Source organism: Dermacentor silvarum, chromosome 1, assembly GCF_013339745.2.
Source record: "Dermacentor silvarum isolate Dsil-2018 chromosome 1, BIME_Dsil_1.4, whole genome shotgun sequence".
In the NCBI taxonomy this organism is placed as follows: Eukaryota; Metazoa; Arthropoda; class Arachnida; order Ixodida; family Ixodidae; genus Dermacentor; species Dermacentor silvarum.
The window spans coordinates 308,424,366-308,443,992 of record NC_051154.1 but is presented as its reverse complement, the minus strand read 5'-3'; the positions used below and the strand labels follow the sequence as shown (position 1 = coordinate 308,443,992).

Sequence of the window (19,627 nt, the reverse complement as noted above, 5' to 3'; positions counted from 1 at the left end):
GGTAAGCAGTAGTTTTGCGGTGAACGACGTGACACTCTTTGAGAATGGGGAGCGCGAGAGGGCGTCGGCATGTTGGCGTCCGTTGCGGTAGAGCACGCGGATGTCGTAGTCCTGCAGACGAAGTGCCCAACGGGCGAGACGGCCTGAGGGACGGCCTGAGGGATGACGACAGCCAGCAGAGTGCATGGTGGTCAGTAACGACATCGAACAGGCGGCCATACAAATAAGGGCGAAACTTCGTAAGGGCCCAGATGATCGCCAGGCATTCTTTCTCGGAGACGGTGTAGTTGGCCTCGGCTTTAGTAAGCGTACGACTTGCATACGCCACGACATATTCAGGGAACCCTGGCTTGCGCTGCGCAAGGACAGCGCCAAGGCCAACACCGCTGGCGTCCGTGTGTACCTCTGTAGGGGCCGTAGGGTCGTAGTGGCGTAGTATGGGAGGAGACGTCAACAAACGAAGGAGCTTTGCGAACGCGTCCTCGCACGCTGACGACGCACGAGTTGAGGGGCCCCTTACTGCCAAGGAGCTTCGTCAGTGGCAGTAAGGGGCCCCTCAACTTCGCCCCTTAATAGTGGCGAAGTTTCGAATGAAATGTCGAAAGTAGGAACATAGACCTACGAAACTGCGCAGTTCTTTGACGGACGTAGGTCTGGGGAACTCGGCTACGGCCCGAAGCTTGGCTGGATCTGGGAGAATGCCATCTTTGGACACGACGTAGCCCAGTATTGTCAGCTGCCGTGCTGCAAATCAGCACTTCTTTAGGTTCAATTGTAAGCCAGCATTGCTCAAACGCGTCAAAACTTGCCGGAGGCGTTGAAGATGCGTGGAGAAGTCCGGAGCGAAAACGACGACCTCGTCGAGGTAACACAAGCACGTGTGCCATTTCAGGTTGCGCAAGACGGTATCCATCATGCGCTCGAAGGTCGCGGGCCCATTACACAGTCCGAACGGCATGACGTTGAATTCGTACAAGCCGTCGGGCGTGACGAAGGCTGTCTTCGGTCGAGCATCCTCAGCGAGAGGGACTTGCCAGTACCCTGAGCGCAAATCGAGCGATGAAAAGAATTCAGCTCCTTGGAGGCTGTCAATCGCGTCGTCTATTCGTGGCAGCGGATAGACGTCCTTGCGGGTTATCTTGTTGAGCCATCGATAGTCCACACAGAACCGTACGGAACCGTCCTTCGCAACAAGAATGACCGGAGATGCCCAGGGACTGTTTGATGGTCGAATAACATCCCGTCGAAGCATGTCATCGACTTGCTCGTTAATTACTCGACGCTCTGCAGGAGAGACTCGATATGGACGTTGCCGCAGTAGCGGTTGGGAGCCAGTGTCGATGCCATGCGTGACAGTGGACGTGCGGCCCAGGGAAGTCTGCGCGACATCGAAAGATGGGCGAAATTCTTCCAACAGGCACAGAAGCTGTGAACGCTGGACTGGCGTAAGGTTTTCATCGATGGAGGAGCCAAATACATCTTCGGGTGATGAATCCGACTTCGAAACTGCACTGAGCGTACAGGAGCTGGGCCAGTGCGTGTCATCCGGTACGTCGACTACTTGTGCGTCTTCGAGGGGTTCCACTCTGCCGAGACATTCCCCGCGCAGCAATGTGACAGTATATGGAGATGGATTGCTGACAAAAAAAGCGCTGTCACCGTGAGTGATTTGCACTGTCGCAAAGGGCACCAACAATCCTTTCTTAGTGTGAATGCGGTCAGATGGCGAAAGGAGTGCAATTGTGTCGCAGAGACCGTCGCAGTACACTGACACAGCTGCTGACGCGTTCGGCGGCACTTGGGTATCATCTGTGACGAGTATCTTGTGCGAAAGCGACGGTCTGTCTGCCGGCGTCATCTCTGAGAACGGTGAGAGTTCTATTTCGGCGGGTGTACAATGAATGACGGCGTTGTGGCGGGAGAGAAAATCCCATCCCAGGATGATGTCGTGCGAGCATGCAGGAATGATGATGAATTCGACGACATACATGGCGTCCCGAATGACGACGCGAGCTGTGCATACTGCTGTCGGGTGAATACTGTGGGCGCTAGCCGTACGAAGGGATAGCCCCGAAAGTTGCGTCGTCACTTTTCGTAGGAAACGGCTAAGTGTGGCGTCCATAACGGATACGGCGGCTCCAGTGTCTATAAGGGCAGATGCGCGTACAAACACGTCTATTATGTTCGATGGTCGCTCTTGAGGGCTTTCACAGTTCGATAGCGTCGCAGCCCTTGCCTCGGGGGCTGCGACGACTAGTGTTGTGACGGAAGCTAGCGCCACCACTGAAAGACCAGTTGGATCCCCAGGGGGTGCACAGAGCCAGAAGCCGGCATTCGGCATTAGGACGTGGTAGGAAGAAGCCGCCATGTTGGCGTTCTGTACCGAATCAATAAACGCCATTGTTTCATTATAACAACTGGCGACGAGGAATAACCTAGTTTGGACCCGGACGGTGAGAGGCGACCAGTCGTGATAGCGAAGTTGGAGCCAATTAGAGGGGAAGGACACGAATGGGAAGAGTACGTGGAAGTGCTGGAGCAACACTTCATCGCCAACAGCGTCTCGGATGACAAGCAGCGTGCGGTGTTTCTGAGTTCATGTGGAAGACCGACGTACTCGTTGCTGCGACAATTACTGGCACCTCGACGACCAAGTGATGTTCCGCTCACGGAAAGTCTTCAGCTGCTTACCAATCATCACGCACCGAAACCGTCTGTGATAGTACAACGGTAGCATTTTCATTGCCGGACACAAAGGGAGGGCGAAGCGGTCAAGGACTTCGTTGCGGAGCTGCGTAAGTTGGCAGACCCTTGTGCGTTCGGCGGGGAATTGGAAAACAACCTGAGAGACCGAATCGTACATGGTATCCGGGATGATGCAATGAGACGCCGCCTGCTAGAAGAGTCTGAGCTCACACTGGAACGCGCTGTCAAGATTATTACCAGCATGGAAGCAGCCGTTGCGGGCGCCAAAATAATGACAGGCCAGGTGGACGGAGTGGCCATTAACCGAGTGTCAAGAACTGGCGAGGTTGGCGGTGATTGTTATCGATGCGGCGGCTGGCACCACGAGCGGTCGTGCAGGTTCCGGAATCTGCCGTGTTTTTGTTGTCAAAGGAGAGGCCATGCAGCAAAGAAATGCACAAGTGGACGAGAAGCTGGAGCAAATCTGCAGGGCACGTAACATAAAGTTGGACGGCAAGGAGTCGGACCGGCCAGATATCAACCAAGGCGTGCGGTGAAGGTCGTGGAACCGGTAGACGCGGCATCCGATGAAGAAATTGAAGAGTCAGACGTTGGCAATTTGTGGTCGCTAGAGGGCGGTTCGTCGAATACCGTTGTCCCACAGGCTGACGCTGTGAATATTCTGGAGCCGAAGGTGCCCCCTATTTGTGCCACGGTACTCGTGGAAGGTCAGTCGCTACGTATGGAAGTTGATACGGGGGCCGTCTACTCGGTGATTGGTGAAGCGGAGTTCACGAGGCTGTTTCCAGGGATGGTACTAGAAAATTCAGATCTCAAGCTGAGAGGCTACTTCGGCCATCAATCCGCGGTCATGGGGAAAGCGACAGTGCTGGCCAAATTCGGAGAAAAACACGCTCTACTACCATTGTTCGTCGTCAAGAGCAGTACGCGAGCCCTGCTAGGAAGGAACTGGGCGAAAGCTTTTGGTATGCCGCTCGACAGTCTGCTGAACGTGCACTCGGTCGATGACGTGAAGGACCTGATAAGCCGATTTCCTGATGTGTTTTCAGAAGGTCTCGGTAACTTTGCAGGAGTGAAGGCCAAGATAAGAGTGCCAGAGGATGTGAAACCACGTTTCTTCAGGCTGAGACCAGTACCATTTGCTCTGCAGGACATGGTGGCGCAGGAACTACAGCGGTTGCAGCGAGAAGGTATCCTCAGGCCAGTGCGGACCGCGGAATGGGCAGCGCCGTTGGTTCCAGTTTTGAAGAAGGACGGAAAAATTCGATTGTGCGGGGACTTCAAGGTCACGGTAAACAGGGCAGCAGATATCGAGACGTACCCGGTGCCACGGGTCGAAGAAATCTGGGCACAGCTGGCGGGAGGTGTGATGTTCTGCAAGTTGGATCTGCGGGATGCATACCAGCAAGTGGAGTTGGATGAGGAGTCGAAGAAATTGGTGACTATAAACACACTACAGGGACTTTTTCAGTACAACCGACTGCCATTCGGAGTGGCATCGGCACCGGCAATTTTCCAGCAGGAAATGGAGTGTCTGCTTCGCAGTTGTCGCCGGACTGTCGTGTATTTCGACGACATACTTGTGTCTGGGGTCTCCGAAGAGGACCACCGTAACAACTTGGAAGAAGTGCTGAGGCGACTGAGTGGCGCAGGGTTAAGGTTGAAGCTTCAAAAATGTGTGTTCGAGACAACAAGCGTGGAGTACCTGGGATATGTCATCGATAAGCACGGCCTGCACCCAGCACCTGAGAAGATCGAGGCCATCGTACGAGCACCGGCCCCATCTGACACACAAGAATTGCAGAGCTACCTCGGTCTCCTCAATTTTTACCGAAGATTTCTGCCGAACTTATCAACGGTGCTGCACCCATTGCACGTGTTGCTCAAAAAAGACATGTCATGGCACTGGGGGGCCAGACAGGAAGCAGCATTTATGCAAAGCAAGCAGTTATTGACATCTGCAGAGGTGTTAGTTTATTATGACACCAAGTTACCTCTATTACTATGTTGTGACGCATCACCTTATGGCATTGGAGCGGTACTGGCACATCGGATGGCGTCTGGAGAGGAGAAGCCTGTGGCGTTTGCATCAAAGCGATTAACGGCAGCTGAAAAGAACTACAGCCAATTGGATAAGGAAGCGCTGGCAGTGGTGTTCGGTGTGCTAAAGTTCCACCAATTTGTGTGGGGAAGACCCTTTGACATTTTCACGGATCACAAACCGTTACTGGGACTGTTCGGCCATGAGAGCCGCATACCACGTCAAAGTTCGCCAAGAGTGCTGAGGTGGGCTCTGACATTGAGCGGCTACAACTACAGATTATGCTACAGGCCAGGAGCGAGATTGGGCAATGCAGACGCTTTGAGTCGACTGCCGCTTGCTAGGGCTCCACTGGAGGATTACAGAATTCAGGATGTGTTCATGTTGGAAGGGGCATACCCAGGTGTCCTCTCAGCAGCTGTAGTGGAGTCTGCAACCGATCAGGACCCAGTGTTAGCTCCCTTGTGTGTGGCGTTGTGGTCGGGAGAAAACTTGCCACCAGGGCAAGAGTGGCGGCCTTTTGCAAACCAAATGGAGGAATTCTCGGTGATGGAGGGCTGTCTGCTAAGAGGGAGCCGGGTGGTTGTTCCAGTATCACTAAGGGCGGCAGTGTTGGACCTTTTGCATGAGAGCCATCCAGGAGTTGAGAAAATGAAGCTAGTGGCCCGTAGTCACGTGTGGTGGCCGGGCATTGATGAGGACATTGCTATGAAGGTGGGCAGGTGCAAGGTCTGCCAGGTGTATCGGAATGCTCCCAAGCCAATACAGCAGGCACCATGACCGTTCCCTGAGCGAGCATGGTCTCGTTTACACGTCGATTTTGGTGGGCCGTTTCAAGGTGTGTACTTCTTAGTACTCGTGGATGCATTCTCCAAATGGGTGGAAGTGGTCCGAGTGGCGTCACCGTTGCCGGAGTCGACAATTGCATGCCTCCGCAACATCTTTGCTTGCCATGCATTACCAGACGTCATAATGAGCGACAATGGACCTGCCTTCAAAAGTGCAACCTACAAGTCGTTCTTGGCTCGTAATGGGGTGCGTCCTATTTTGATCCCATCATACCATCCCGCATCCAATGGGGCCGCTGAGAGGGTGGTACAAACTGTAAAAGACAAGCTCAAGAAGACGCAGCCTGGGAATTTTGAGTGTCGAGTTGCTAGAATTTTGTTAGCGTACAGAAGCACACCCCATGCCCTCACCGGTCGTTCCCCGGCAGAACTATTGATGGGTCGACGGCTCAAGACAGCGTTAGATTTGCTGAAGCCAGACTTGCGCAGCAAGGTACAATTCCGACAGTTACAGCAGAAGGTGCGCAGCGATTCTGCAGCCAGAAGAGAACCAGTTCTCCTGGTTGGCGACACTGTCTGGGCAAGAAACTTCAGGCCAGGACCCAGATGGGTGCCAGCAGTTGTCGGAGGAGCCACCAGCTCATCATCAACTGAGGTGCAGCTGGCAGATGGCACAGTGTGGAACCGACATGCAGACCACCTGCGGCGCCACCTCGAAGGCACAGAGGAGTCGCCCACATCGGGAAGAGGCAGCGACAATGGGCAGCAAATACAAGTGCCAATTTTGCAGCCATTTTTAGACGAAAGAGAAGCAACAACGCCAGCGCGTGCTGCCACTCTGGGGGGTGAGGCACAAACAAGCATGCTACCTAGGCCGGCGGAACCGAGTGACCACGCAATGACCAGTCCTGCTGACGCTGAAGCTGTTTTCCAGACACCGGTGCGTGGTATGACAGGGCGTTCTGCCACTCTAGGAGGCGACTCACGGACAAGCGTGCTACCTTGGCAAGCAGAAACGAGTGACCACGCAAGTGCCAGTTCTGCTGGCACGCCAGCTGTTTCCCAGACACCGGTGCTTCGGCAGTCTGTCAGAACGCGCCGACCCATGCAACGGTATTCACCGTAACTCAAGCTTGGGACGGAAGGAGTGTTGTGACGAAAGCTAGCGCCACCACTGAAAGACCAGTTGGATCCCCAGGGGGCGCACAGAGCCAGAAGCCGGCATTCGGCGTTGGGAAGTGGTAGGAAGAAGCCGCCATGTTGGCGTTCTGTACCGAATCAATAAACGCCATTGTTTCATTATAACAACTAGTTTTCCCGATCCCGTGCGACCTGACGTGGCCGCATCGGCGACAATGAGCGACGTCGTGGAGACGGCGAACGGCGGGTAGAATGAGCTGGGCGGAACGTCGGTGACACAGGCGGCAGTGGTTCGTAATTAGGGTGGCTGGACTGGCTCATGACGGGTGATACGACTCGAGGCGACTGCACGCAATGGCAAAAACGTGCAACATGGCCGGCGTAACCACACGCAAAGCATATGGGACGGTTGTCGGAAGTGCGCCAACGGTTTGCCGGAGAGGGTCCCACCCATGGTTCAGGACGCGATGGACGTAGCGGCTGCTGATATGGCTGCATGGTGGGCTGCAGACGGAGCCTAGTGACATCGGCGTACGTAGGCGGCACAACCGCTTCAAACGACTGAGGCCCAGGGACAGCTTCGGCGTAACGAAACGGAGCAGCCGCAGTGATTGGTTGGGCTGGCCTGGCGACAACTTGAGCGTAGCTAAGTGGCGCTGGTGCCGGAGGGCGCTGGTGATATTCGGGCATGACTTCGGCGATTTCCTGCTCAATCACTCGGCGGAGGGGAGGCGGGAGTGTGGTTGATGGCTGTTCCACATGCAACGGGTGAGCAAAGGGCAGCAGAGAGAGCTGGCATGCGATTTCTTCGCGCACAAATGTCTTCATTTCTGCCAGCAAGGAGGTGTGGTCAGAAACGGTTGACAAGCCAGCAAGATCTGCGTCCCGTGCTGGCGGCCGACGGGTCAACGACCGCTGCCGACGTAGCTACTCATAACTCTGGCACAAAGTTACTAGCTCTGCCACCGTGCCAGGATTTTTGGCGAGGAGCATGGTGAAGGCATCGTCGTCGATGCCCTTCATGACATGTTTGATCTTATCCAAATCGGACATGGTCGCGTTTGTTTTCTTGCACAAGTCCAGAATGTCCTCTATCAGGGTTCCTACACAATATTTGGCTGGAAATTCAAGGACATTTCAAGGATTTCAAGGATGCAAAAAGGCAGAATTCAAGGAGTGTTAGCGTAGTTTTATTTCCTCACATGACTTAGGAAAGGAGCCCTATTTTCGCATTAATTTCTCTTTCAAGAGCTGTTATCTCCGCTTCTTTTTCTTTGGCTGTTCGACGGAAACTGTTTGCCTTGACAAGTCAGGTCATTTTTTGCGTCAGCGTCTTCCGAAAAGCGATCCACTGACTCCTGCAAGCACTTCACAGTTTTTTGGAGCTTTGTCTTCTTCTCTTGCATGCTCTGTAGCTCTAGCTCAAATGCTTTTCTCTTCAAGGTTACCTGTTGAGCTACAGCTTGCTTCTTCTGTTCGTCCATGTATAGCGCATACCTATGCCTGGCTTGGCGCACTGATGACTTCAGTGCTTTCGACAGTGGAACGTTAAGCAGCCCACCGTGGGTTTTCACGGCCTCGCAGATGACTCGTGAGATATATGAGAGCTCTGCCATATTTTCGACCGCGATCTGCTTGTTTACACTGAAACCTCTTTCTACTGAAGCCTGCCCATGGCTAAGCAAGAGAAGGACCTTCAGTACTTCCCATAACATCGAGAACGCCGGGTCATGCTTCAAAAGGCGCACGAAGAGAACGTCAAGGCGTTCATGGTCTCTTTCATAGTTTTGCAGTTCATGCCGCTTTTCTTGGCAGAACTGAATGTACTGTGCACACACAATATCTCTCTTGTGCTCAGAAAGAAGCTTACTGTCAATTAAACAGTTATGAACAACTTTCAGCTTCCCAAGGCACATTTCTGTCTTCGCCATCTCTCTGGGGTCGAAACATGACAACCCTCGAACCAGAGGGTACCTAAGAGGACTTCTCTCCATGATTTTCAGGATCATGTTCACAATGAACTTACGATAGTCGCTCCTAAATTCAAAAACACACTTGGTACTCGCTTTTCCGCTTTTTAAGATATTCTCAGCTTCTTAAATTTTTGCGCGCAAACAAACAGGGACGAAGAAAAGGAGACACAAGGACGAGCGCTTTCATCGCCAACTTTCATCATCCAGAAAATCTCGGCTTCGATCACGGAATCATGCTTTCTGCAGTCTTCGTCAAGTGTCGCAGCCCGAGAGGAAGTTGCCGTGCTTTCACACTGACAAGCAGCCTCGGATGACAGATTTGCCACTTGCATGAAACTTGCGACGGATGAGCAGCCCTCACCTGCTGCAGCTTTAGATCGGTGCTTCGCGCCTTTCTGGTGGCTCTTCAAGGCAGATTCCCCCATCGTTGCAATGTCGACCGTCTTCTGACATAATGTGCACATTGCTCGATAAGGATCGCTTGGTTCCAGTCTCACCCAGTGACCATAGTCCGTATGTTGCAGCCACTCAGGCTGAAACTTGCACTTCCTGCCTGGCATCTTGTCAAAGTAAACACAAAAAGCAAACGCGAACTTCACTGAAATGGTGCGCACGAGGCCGACAAACGGCCCGACTATAGTACCTAAAAGACACTTACTAGTGTGCCGAGAGCGGGTGTCACGGTAGCACCGAATGTGATGCCTGCCGCCGCCGGCCGCTTGGTGCGCTGCACTTCGAGACTGTGCTGGACCATGCTGAGACATGGGCGGACTTCAGGCAAGACACGACGCGAGTCTCCCCATTTGCCCGGCGATCTGCCTCTTATGTTCTTGTCCCAATCCGCAATACGTTCGGGGTCTGCGGACGCGCTGGGTAGTGAGATGAGCCGTTTCTTTCCGCGTCTCTGGGAAATCGCGGTTTCGCGACCTGTTCAAAGTTTCTTTAGACAGACGAGTGCACACATAGATGCAAAAAACTCACTCACAAGAAGAAAAGACTGCAACGAAAGCGGCAGCAAGGCGAGAAATGAACTACGCATTGCAATTGACGCGTAGCAATCAACGCATCGCAAACGAACGCGAGTCGGAACACCGCAGGATTTAGCATGGTGCCGACAGGCATCGCCGTCTGGTGGCCCGCGGCGACAGGCATCACTGCCCGCGCCACCGTCCCGTGTGGAGACGCTCGGTGGACGGCACACTAGAGTATATTCTAGGCACTATACGCAAGCGGAGCGAGCGATATGCCTCGCATTGGATTGGATTTCCAATGCATATTAGTTGCCAGACGACGTAGGGGCTGCGAGATTTAAAACCGAAACTTCCTGATGTTGCCCTTTAGTCAACACAGCTTGTTTTCATGGGCATTCGTAAGCGAAAGGGCCCTAAATATCAGCATGACTTGCGGAGGTACATCGTTAATTTCCTCTAGCGGAACAAATCCCACGGGATTTTCAAGGATTACAAGGAGCTCACGGGTATTCAAGTAGTTTCAAGGGCCCTTGAACTTATACTGTCAATATCAAGGATATTCAAGGATTTCAAGGGGCTGTGCGAACCCTGCTCTATGTAACTGGTGAAAGATTCCCCGGCCTGCTGAGCGCGTTCGCGCAAACGCTGTTCTGCTTGCAGCTTACGAACAGCAGGGCGGCCAAACACGTCGATAATGGCAGTCTTGAAAGCGGACCAGGTCGGGAAATCGGATTCGTGGTTGTGGTACCACAGACTTGCTACGCCCGCCAGGTAAAAGACCAAGTTGCTCAATTTGGCTGCCTCGTCCCATTTGTTGGGTACACTCACCCGCTCGTAGATAGCGAGCCAGTCCTCCACGTCGGTGCCATCCAGGCCAGTGAAGATAGGTGGGTCGCGTTGACGAGGGACACCGGGACAGGCGGGGGGTGCGGGAGCAGGCGTTTGCTGGGAGGCGTCTTGCGGCATGGTAGATGGTAGTGCACGGGATCGAAGCTCCAGGGGCATCGAAGGGGTTTCGGAGCAGTTGTGAGGGTACAGCACTCTCCACCAATTTATAAGGGTGTATATTAGGCGGCAATTAAAGCAGCGCAAGAGCAACAGTCCAAAAAAGCGCAGCACGGACTCTCAGCACGAGTGGCGCTCGAGAGCCGAAGAAGACGACCCACTAGAAGGCGCTGGAGCGGACGACCCACTTCAGAGTTCCAACGCTTCGCTACAATATCAATCAATATTGCTGCTCAAGAAGTTTGCTATTGCAGACTAGCAGAAGTGCCGTTCGGGATCCCTTCTGGCAACCAAAAAACAGGACAGACAGATTACTCCAGCTTCTCATACAATTATCTTTAGAACTGTTGACACACTCGCATGCCTCCGTCAAAGTTGAACTTCATATCGATATTACACCAGGATTCACGCTGGCTCGGTGGAGACATACGTACCCATTTCAAATGACTTTCAAGGACCATGCTACAATCAGCAATTATATAAATTGTTATTTTAAACATGGCAATTACGTTTTAATGCAGATACAAGGCAAAATATTCAAATTCGCCAACAACAGACTTTAGGCCCTTCACAGTAATCGCAAGTTTAATATTGAACACTTCTTCCTGGCTTACCTGCTCGCAACTAAGGATAAATAGCTCGATATATATTGTGTTGTTCTCTAAGAGGTCAAACAAGAACTAGTGCAGGCTTACTGAACTCTTTTTTAAACAACTCCAGCTCGAATTTGCATTAACAAAAAAAACCTAAAACACTATTTGGTATATGAAGAGTTCCTTTGATGGTCACATTTATCACAATCTCTCCAATGCTATTCACTGCATGCTTAGAAGTATTCAAACTCTTAGACTGGGAAGGCTTAGGAGTGAGGATCAACGGCGAATATCTCAGCAACCTTCGGTTTGCCGATGACATTGTCCTATTCAGCAACAATGGAGACGAACTACAACAAATGATTGAGGACCTTAATCGAGAAAGTGTAAGAATTGGGTTGAAGATGAATATGCAGAAGACAAAGATAATGTCCAATAGCCTGGCAAGGGAACAAGAATTCAGGATCGCCAGTCAGCCTCTAGAGTCTGTAAAAGAGTACGTTAACCTAGGTCAATTACTCACAGGGGACCCTGATCACGAGAAAGAAATTTACAGAAGAATAAAATTGGGTTGGAGTGCATACGGCAGGCATTACCAAATCCTGACTGGGAGCTTACCACTGTCGTTGAAAATAAAAGTGTACAATCATTGCATTCTACCGGTGCTAACATATGGGGCAGAAACTTGGAGGTTAACAAAGAAGCTCGAGAACAAGTTAAGGACCGCACAAAGAGCGATGGAACGAAAAATCTTAGGACTAACGTTAAGAGACAGGAAGAGAGCGGTGTGGATCAGAGAACAAACGGGGATAGCCGATATTCTAGTTGACATTAAGCGGAATAAATGGAGCTGGGCAGGCCATGTAATGCGTAGGACGGATAACCGGTGGACCATTAGGGTTACAGAATGGATACCAAGAGAAGCGAAGCGCAGTCGAGGTCGGCAGAAAACCAGATGGGATGATGAAGTTAGGAAATTTGCAGGCGCAAGTTGGAATACGCTAGCGCAAGACAGGGGTAATTGGAGATCGCAGGGAGAGGCCTTCGTCCTGCAGTGGACATATAATATAGGCTGATGATGATGATAGCAAGACAGTCACTGACGATTTCCAAGTACAGTATGCTATTATGCATTTCAGTCACTCTGGCTACAAGAAGACCATTCCCCAAGTGTTATCTCCTCACGTGTTAACCGTGAGCAGGACGTAAGACTCACTACACAGCCATCAAAACAGGATTTGGTGCTAGACACTGGAAACAATTTCATCATGACATTGGGTGAAATACATTCTTCCGTTGTGCACTAGGATAGATACACATAGTAAAGCAACAAAAAGACTTTAAAGCCAGTTTCAGAACAAAGATACTAAGAGTTTTTTATAGTCCTCATATATTTTTGGTGAGTCTCTCCAAGTCTGAATAGTAAAAGCAACTCTTCAGCAACTGTTTATATATCATAATATTCAAGAATTTTAGGGGCCTATAAATATTTTAAGACATGTAAGGCCTTGAAAATGTGGTTTTCAGACTAAAGGCTTTTCAAGTTATTCAAACATTCGTATGAGCTCTGTATCAGTGAAAGCTGGAACAGCAGTGGTGACGAAATTGCCGGTTTAGATGAATCAATGTAGGAATGAAAAAAACAAAACAAAAAAACAATACACAAGGAACATAAGAACTGGCTCACATATTAAATTGATTACGATTAAGTCATAGCAAAGGCACTCAATTGCAATAAGAAATAAAACTTACAAGTGCCATCACTGATATTCTATTGAAGCATCAAAGAGAAAAAAATGCTGAGGAGACTATAAAAGTAAAAAACAAAAAGATTATGTTTATTAAGAAATGATTGCAACAGCAGTTGCAACCACAATGCCATGCAGCATATTGCGCAGGTATGTAGATTCACAATTTTAGACTCTGCCTAATACATTATGCACACCTACAGGGCTGGTGCCTTAGGGTTGTCACAGTGCTGTGTTTTCATATGTTTGTTCAAGGTACTAGACCGCACAAAGGACTTCAAGCAGATGGTGCAGCGGTATGGTCGCTCGCCTGAGTGGATGCGTAGGTGAACAGTCAGATGACTCTTGTGCGTGAAAGTGCGGGGGCACGAGGGGCACTGATATGGCCGCTCACCCGTGTGGATGCGTAGGTGAGCATTCAGTTGGGTCCCAGACCGAAAAGTCCGAGGGCATGAGGGGCACTGATAGGGCCGCACGTCTAAGTGGCCACGCAAATGATGCTTTAGAGAGCTTCTGTGTGAGAACTTCTGAGGGCACAAATGGCACTCAAATGGCTGCTCACCAGTGTGGACACGCAGGTGTGTGTTAAGAGTGTCCTTTTTTGCGAAGCTCTTAGAGCATGTAGGGCACTGAAATGGCTTTTCACCTGCATGAATGCGCAAATGAATAATAAGGCGGGATCTGCATAAAAAGCTGTAAGAGCAGAAAGGGCATTGAAATGGATGCTCACCTGTGTGGACCCTAATGTGTGCTTTTAGATCAGACGGTTTTCTAGTCTTATAGTCACAGCGATCACAGTGGTGGAAGTGTCCTTTCTGTGACTTGTCATCCTTGGTAGTTAATGGACAGGATGAATGCTTTGACCCTGCACAATAAAAACCAAATTGCACATAATGTCAAAATCATAACGCACAGATGTAAGTGCTAATGATGAGCCCTCATTAAAACCTCAAAAAATTCCATTTAGTTGGGAAAAATAAATGAGCTTCCAAGCACTATCACTCAACTTTTCTGGAGCATCCAAAACAATAAAATGCAAAATATAGTGATATCAGGAGAGAGAAGCATTGAGTTTTTACAAAGAATTGCAATGAAGGTTATATACATATAAGCGCAAATGCGCAGCAACTATATAAACAATAGTTATAATCACAAAGCTCAACCATTTATATATTGTTCAAAAACAGACAGTCAATTCTTATTGAATACACATAATTCAATTACTGTAAAGAATGCTTACATGCAAGAAACAATATGGCTCAAGCTACGGTTAAAATATAGGCAAGTGTCTCAACGTCGCCGTCTGCGTGCAGAGCGAGCTGACTACAATTCTGTTCGGGCTTCCTTTCTTTGCCGACAGGAGCGCTACAGATGTTGGGGGATCAACATTTTCTATCTGCTAGCAGCGGGATGCACAGTGCTCCCGTATTAAGGTACAAAACGGCCTTGTAATGCACAATGTCCCTTTTTCTGTGGCACTACTAGCTCTTGCCGCTTCTGTATTACTGCTTCCCGTACTATTTGCAAATAAAACTTAAATATGCAACTAGAAACCACATCTCCTGCCGGCCACATAACACAAGATTAAGCGTACAGCCTTTTTCAAAAGTAAAAGCCACTATGTTACTGATGACAGTTGAATATGAAATTCCTAGTCAGCTTGCTGCTGTGTTTGTCAAAGTATCAAAGAGTACTCATCACAGCATTCCTGCACCGAGAATTCCTCAAATACAAAGCAGCACTTGTGCTCCTAATAACTTCATTTCTTTTAACAAAGCAGTACATACAATATCTTATGAAACTGTGCACAATATGATTAATATGACTCAATAAAGTTCCATCATGCTAATACAATGTCACAACAGAATCCACAGCGAGAAAGAAAGGCAGGATCAGAGACCACGATGGTATGAATCTATGAATCCGCTGTTCTTCAGCTTAAGGGTATCTGAATTCACTTAATTACATACAACAGGATAACAGTACCCTGGCATTGAAGAACAGGAGAATCATTACAAAACCTGCAGAGAAAGTGACACAGAAGAGAAGTTCACCTTCCGCAAAAAGCAAGGCAAAGAATGAACACCTAGAATGATCCTAAATGACAAGACAATAAAATTCCATGGGTAAATATTCAATAGAAGAAACATTCCGGGTATTATCCAGAATAACAGTCTGGGTCAGTTGGTACATACTGAATAGTAAAAACCAGTCAAAAAATGAAGGACAGAGAAGAGACGTGGCACACACGACGACTGGACTAACAACTGTGCTTTATTGAAAAACCCCGTCTCTCAGGAAAACCCGGCGAGCATGCGCAGCTCAAAAGCCGACACCCACACACAAACAAAGGTGATTGCAAAACGCCATGTAGCTAACGCCAGTGCGATAGGAAACTAAGTTCCTTCTGCATCAGTGAGAGAGAGGTTCCTTCTGCATCAGTGAGGGGATAATTGCATCAGTTCTACCTCTCTCTCACTGATGCAGAAGGAACTTAGTTTCCTATCGCACTGGCATTAGCTACGTGGCGTTTTGCAGTCACCTTTGTTTGTGTGTGGGTGTCGGCTTTTGAGCTGCGCATGCTCTCCGGGTTTTCCTGAGAGACGGGGTTTTTCAATAAAGCACAGTTGTTAGTCCAGTCGTCGTGTGTGCCACGTCTCTTCTCTGTCCTTCGTTTTTTTGACAGGTTTTTACTATCCAGAATAAATTCTGGAATAAGCATTACCATGAACAAAGTTCCACACAGTATTGAACCAGAGGACCATGATTCTAATTGATCTTTTCTTATAAATTCCGCTTCACTAGGCTAAATCTTATGGCGTGACAGAATCAGACGGATTATAGTTTGTAATTCAAGAGGGAAAAACAGAACAAGTATGTTGTGAAGCTGAAGTGATAAATCAGTGTTTGAAGGTGTCATTTAGAGGAAATGCTATTGAGAAATGTGAGACAAGAATGCCGATTACTTCCAACATTCAAATTATTGTGTGCAACAAAGGAGTGGCTGCCGCAGAGAAAAATATGCTGTTTAACCCTTTCAGACGCTACGTACACAATAGTGTATCCTAAGGTAGTGCATCAACAGCAAGAGCATCGATTTAAGTAAGGATATTTAAAAAGTGTTCCATACATCTTGAAACCAGGGTATCGGAACAAATGCTTTTCGTAGTGGTTTTAGTTTCGTTCCACTGAAAAAAAAAAGTTACAGACTGCTTCTGCTCTGGAACAAAAAATGATCAAGCATAATGGTTCATAACAGTTTTGGTTAGCATGCAATAATTTTAGAAGCAATGTAATGAGAAAATTTTTCTCAATAAGTGAATTCTGAGATCATGCTTAGCGCCTTGAGTCAATCCACTGAGCGTGATCTCAGAAGCAGCACGTCATCGAACGTACTCGCCGTATTTCGAGACCACATTGCCGATAAAACGTAAACGAACACAAGTGAAGGATAAAACTTTGGTAAGAAAGCATTGCACCAGTAGAAAATGAAACGATAAGCAGCTTATAGCGCGCAAGTCTTGGGTTTTGCTACGATGCCGATCTGCTAGTGCACCAAGCAGCATGCTTAAATTAGGGGAGCGCTCGACCGGCTATTGATTGCACTATGCCTGCCTGAGATAGGTGTTTATACGGACCCTTGAGATTCGCGCTAATTCTGACGTTCCCCGACGTTGGTTGTTTCGGATTGCTGACATTCCCCTTAACCGAAAACCGATCAAAAATATTTCGGTTTAACTCCGAAACAAAAACATTAAAGAACGTTTCGGTTACATTTTCGTTACGGCTAAAAAAATCTTTGTTTCATTTTTGTTTTCGCTCCATTCCGACGCACTGCTTGAAACCCTTCTGACTTAAATAATGCTGCAAGTTTGAATTACACAGGCAAATTACTTTAGTAAACGAGTATGAAAGTAGATGGTTGGGTATTTTGCTTGGTGCAAGTATGTCATTGTAGATAGCAGGTTTACTTCTTTCATTGATTTTTACAATGTGTTGCACCAGTCATCATTTTCGAGTGGCTGGAGATGTGCTTTTCAAGCCTGTTAGACATGAAATAATTGATGTTCGCATATCTTATGTTCCTGCAGTGAGTTTTCGCATAGAGTCCACATTCCATAAACTTGACAAAACTCACTAAAAAACAGAAAACTCTTAATCTATTCTGCAGCTGTAAGCTCTTTAAGATTCTGAAGATGTAAGAAATGCAGTGAAAGTAGGCTTTCAATCAACACAACCAACTGGTGTCTGAAAGGATTCACTTTGGCAGCAGCAGCGGCGTGGCGTACAGACGCGTCATAACCAACTGGTCCACCTTACGCAGGAGCAGGACAAAAGCACTGTCAGCGTAAGCTGCCAGCATATTCCAAGGGTCCCGGAACATATCTGCCATCGAGGATTACCAACCTTGAAGAAAAGAAAACCCAGAACTTCAAGTGCAACAGGACTCACGCCTGCTGGCTTCTGTTTTCGCTGACCGGAGACTACCCCTGGGCTTATCGGCTTCATCGAGGGGGCGGCATTCCTGTGTGCAGCATTCACTTTGGCAGCAGCAGCGGCGGCGTACAGATGCGTCATAACCAACCGATCTACCTTACGCAGGAGCAGGACAAAAGCACTGTCAGCGTAAGCTGCCAGCATATTCCAAGGGTCCCGGAACATATCTGCCATCGAGGATTACCAACCTTGAAGAAAAGAAAACCCAGAACTTCAAGTGCAACAGGACTCACGCCTGCTGTCATCTGTTTTCGCTGACCGGAGACTACCCCTGGGCTTATCGGATGTGCAACAGGACTCACGCCTGCTGTCATCTGTTTTCGCTGACCGGAGACTACCCCTGGGCTTATCGGTTTCATCGAGGGAGCGGCATTCCCGTGTGCATCATTCACTTTGGCAGCAGCAGCGGCAGCGGCGTACAGACGCGTCATAACCAACTGATCTACCTTACGCAGGTTGGTGGTAATTCTGTTCCTATTTGTGGAAATCTTACGTCGCGCCGTCGCTGTTGCTGCAACGAGTGAATTGCCTATTGTCTGCTTGTTGCCTAATTTGTGTTCGCGGGGACATCCGCGGTTCGCTGACGCTCTCTGTTCTTTGAATTATGGCAAGCACTGGTACTCTCGGGGATGTTCTCACGGCTTTTGGCGAAAAACAACCGAATAGCATAAAAGAGATCGTGAAAGTGTTAACCGACGTACTAGTGAAGCTTGACAAGTTCGCAACTGACGTAAAGAATGAGATTGCAGTCAATACGAACATCAAACACTGAGATCCATTCTGAACTAGAGGGAATACGAGGGGCTATGGGATTCATGAATGAAACATTTGAGCAGTTCAAGAAGGATGTCGTAGAGCTCCGTCGTGAGGTGACCGAAGTGAAAACACAGAATTCTCAATGCCAGTATGATATTAAGCAGATGCAGAAGGCACTTGTGGAAGCCAAGCAAGAAATTATCGAGCTAAAGCAATACAGCAGGAGCCAGAATGTAGAAATAAAAGGCATACTTGTGGTGCCTGACGAGAATCTGCGTAAGTCAGTGGTAAAGATGGCAACATTTGTGGGTGTCAATATCTCCGAAGACGACATTGAAGTTGTGCACCGCGTCCGTTCTAAGGACAAGGATAGACCTAATGTGTTGCAGTTTTGCACTCGTGCTGTGCGGGATAAGTTCTTTTCTGCAGCTAGAAAGGCCAAGCTTACAACAAGAGCTCTTGGCTTCGAGGAAAGCAATCCGGTTTATGTTAATGAGCATCTCTGTATCGAGATCAAAGTACTGTTGAGCAAAGCGTGTCAACTGCGCTTAGAGAAAAAATGGAAGTTCGCCTGGATTTCGCAAGGAAAGATCCTCATGAGGAAGACAGAAACCTCAACTGTGTTGAGAATTGAGAGTGAGAGTGACCTGGCACAAATTGTATAGTTTTTCTTTGTTCATGTTTATATCTTCTTGTTGTTTTTCTAAATCGCCATGCCTTTTAGTTTGGATCAAATAGATCAATTAACAAACCACCAAGATGTGTTCTCAGTTTTTCACTGCAATGTGCGCAGTATAAATAAAAATCTTAACTTACTGAGTGCTTACTTATCCCAGCATACTTTTCTTTTCGACTTGATCGCTATTACGGAAACCTGGCTCAACGATAAAGAAACGCCATTTATACCAGGCTACAAACTTTCCTCTCTGCCAAGGGTTTCAAGGGCACGAGGAGGTGGTGTTGCCTTCTTCATAAAAGTATTGCTTTTGAAGTTCTTCCTGCCCTTACTATCAGTGATCATACAATTGAGGCACTTTTTATAAAAATTGAATGTGGTATAACAGTCGGTGTGGTGTACCGGCCTCCCAGTTCTGCTATTTCGACTTTTATTGAGAAACTTGAATCAGTTATAGAAATTTTAACCTCTAAAAAAAGTAACCATGTTGTAATTGTAAGAGACGACTTTAATATATATGTTTCTGGAGAAACTAACAATTACACCTTACTTTTGCAATCATATAACATATACAATCTTATAACAGAGCCAACGCGTATCACAGGCAGTTCTAGCACTTTAATAGACCATGCACTAACAAACATTACATGTAACAGATGGGCCGGAACTTACCTAGATCTAATAGCCGATCACATACCCATATTTGTTGCGGTTAAAATCCAAGGAAAGATAA

The 19,627-nt window shown here is 48.4% G+C and overlaps 2 protein-coding genes across 2 annotated transcripts in view; one reads left to right on the top strand and one right to left on the bottom strand.

The window, feature by feature from the left end:
- The first annotated feature begins 3,427 nt into the window (after positions 1 to 3,427).
- On the top strand, positions 3,428 to 5,527 carry LOC119442239 (uncharacterized protein K02A2.6-like). The gene has a single exon (XM_037707042.1). It carries the CDS (start codon positions 3,428 to 3,430, stop codon positions 5,525 to 5,527), a length of 2,100 nt encoding a protein of 699 aa, XP_037562970.1.
- A 7,547-nt stretch (positions 5,528 to 13,074) lies between these two features.
- LOC125942241 (gastrula zinc finger protein XlCGF49.1-like) overlaps positions 13,075 to 19,627 on the bottom strand; it is a 46,829-nt gene continuing 40,276 nt past the window's right edge. Inside the window, exons 2-3 of the mRNA XM_049660410.1 lie at positions 13,696 to 13,830; positions 13,075 to 13,611 (exon numbers count right to left, since the gene is read on the bottom strand). Coding sequence (XP_049516367.1) covers positions 13,163 to 13,611; positions 13,696 to 13,830 — 584 coding nt within the window. The 3' untranslated portion in view covers positions 13,075 to 13,162. The remainder of the gene's footprint in view (positions 13,612 to 13,695; positions 13,831 to 19,627) is intronic.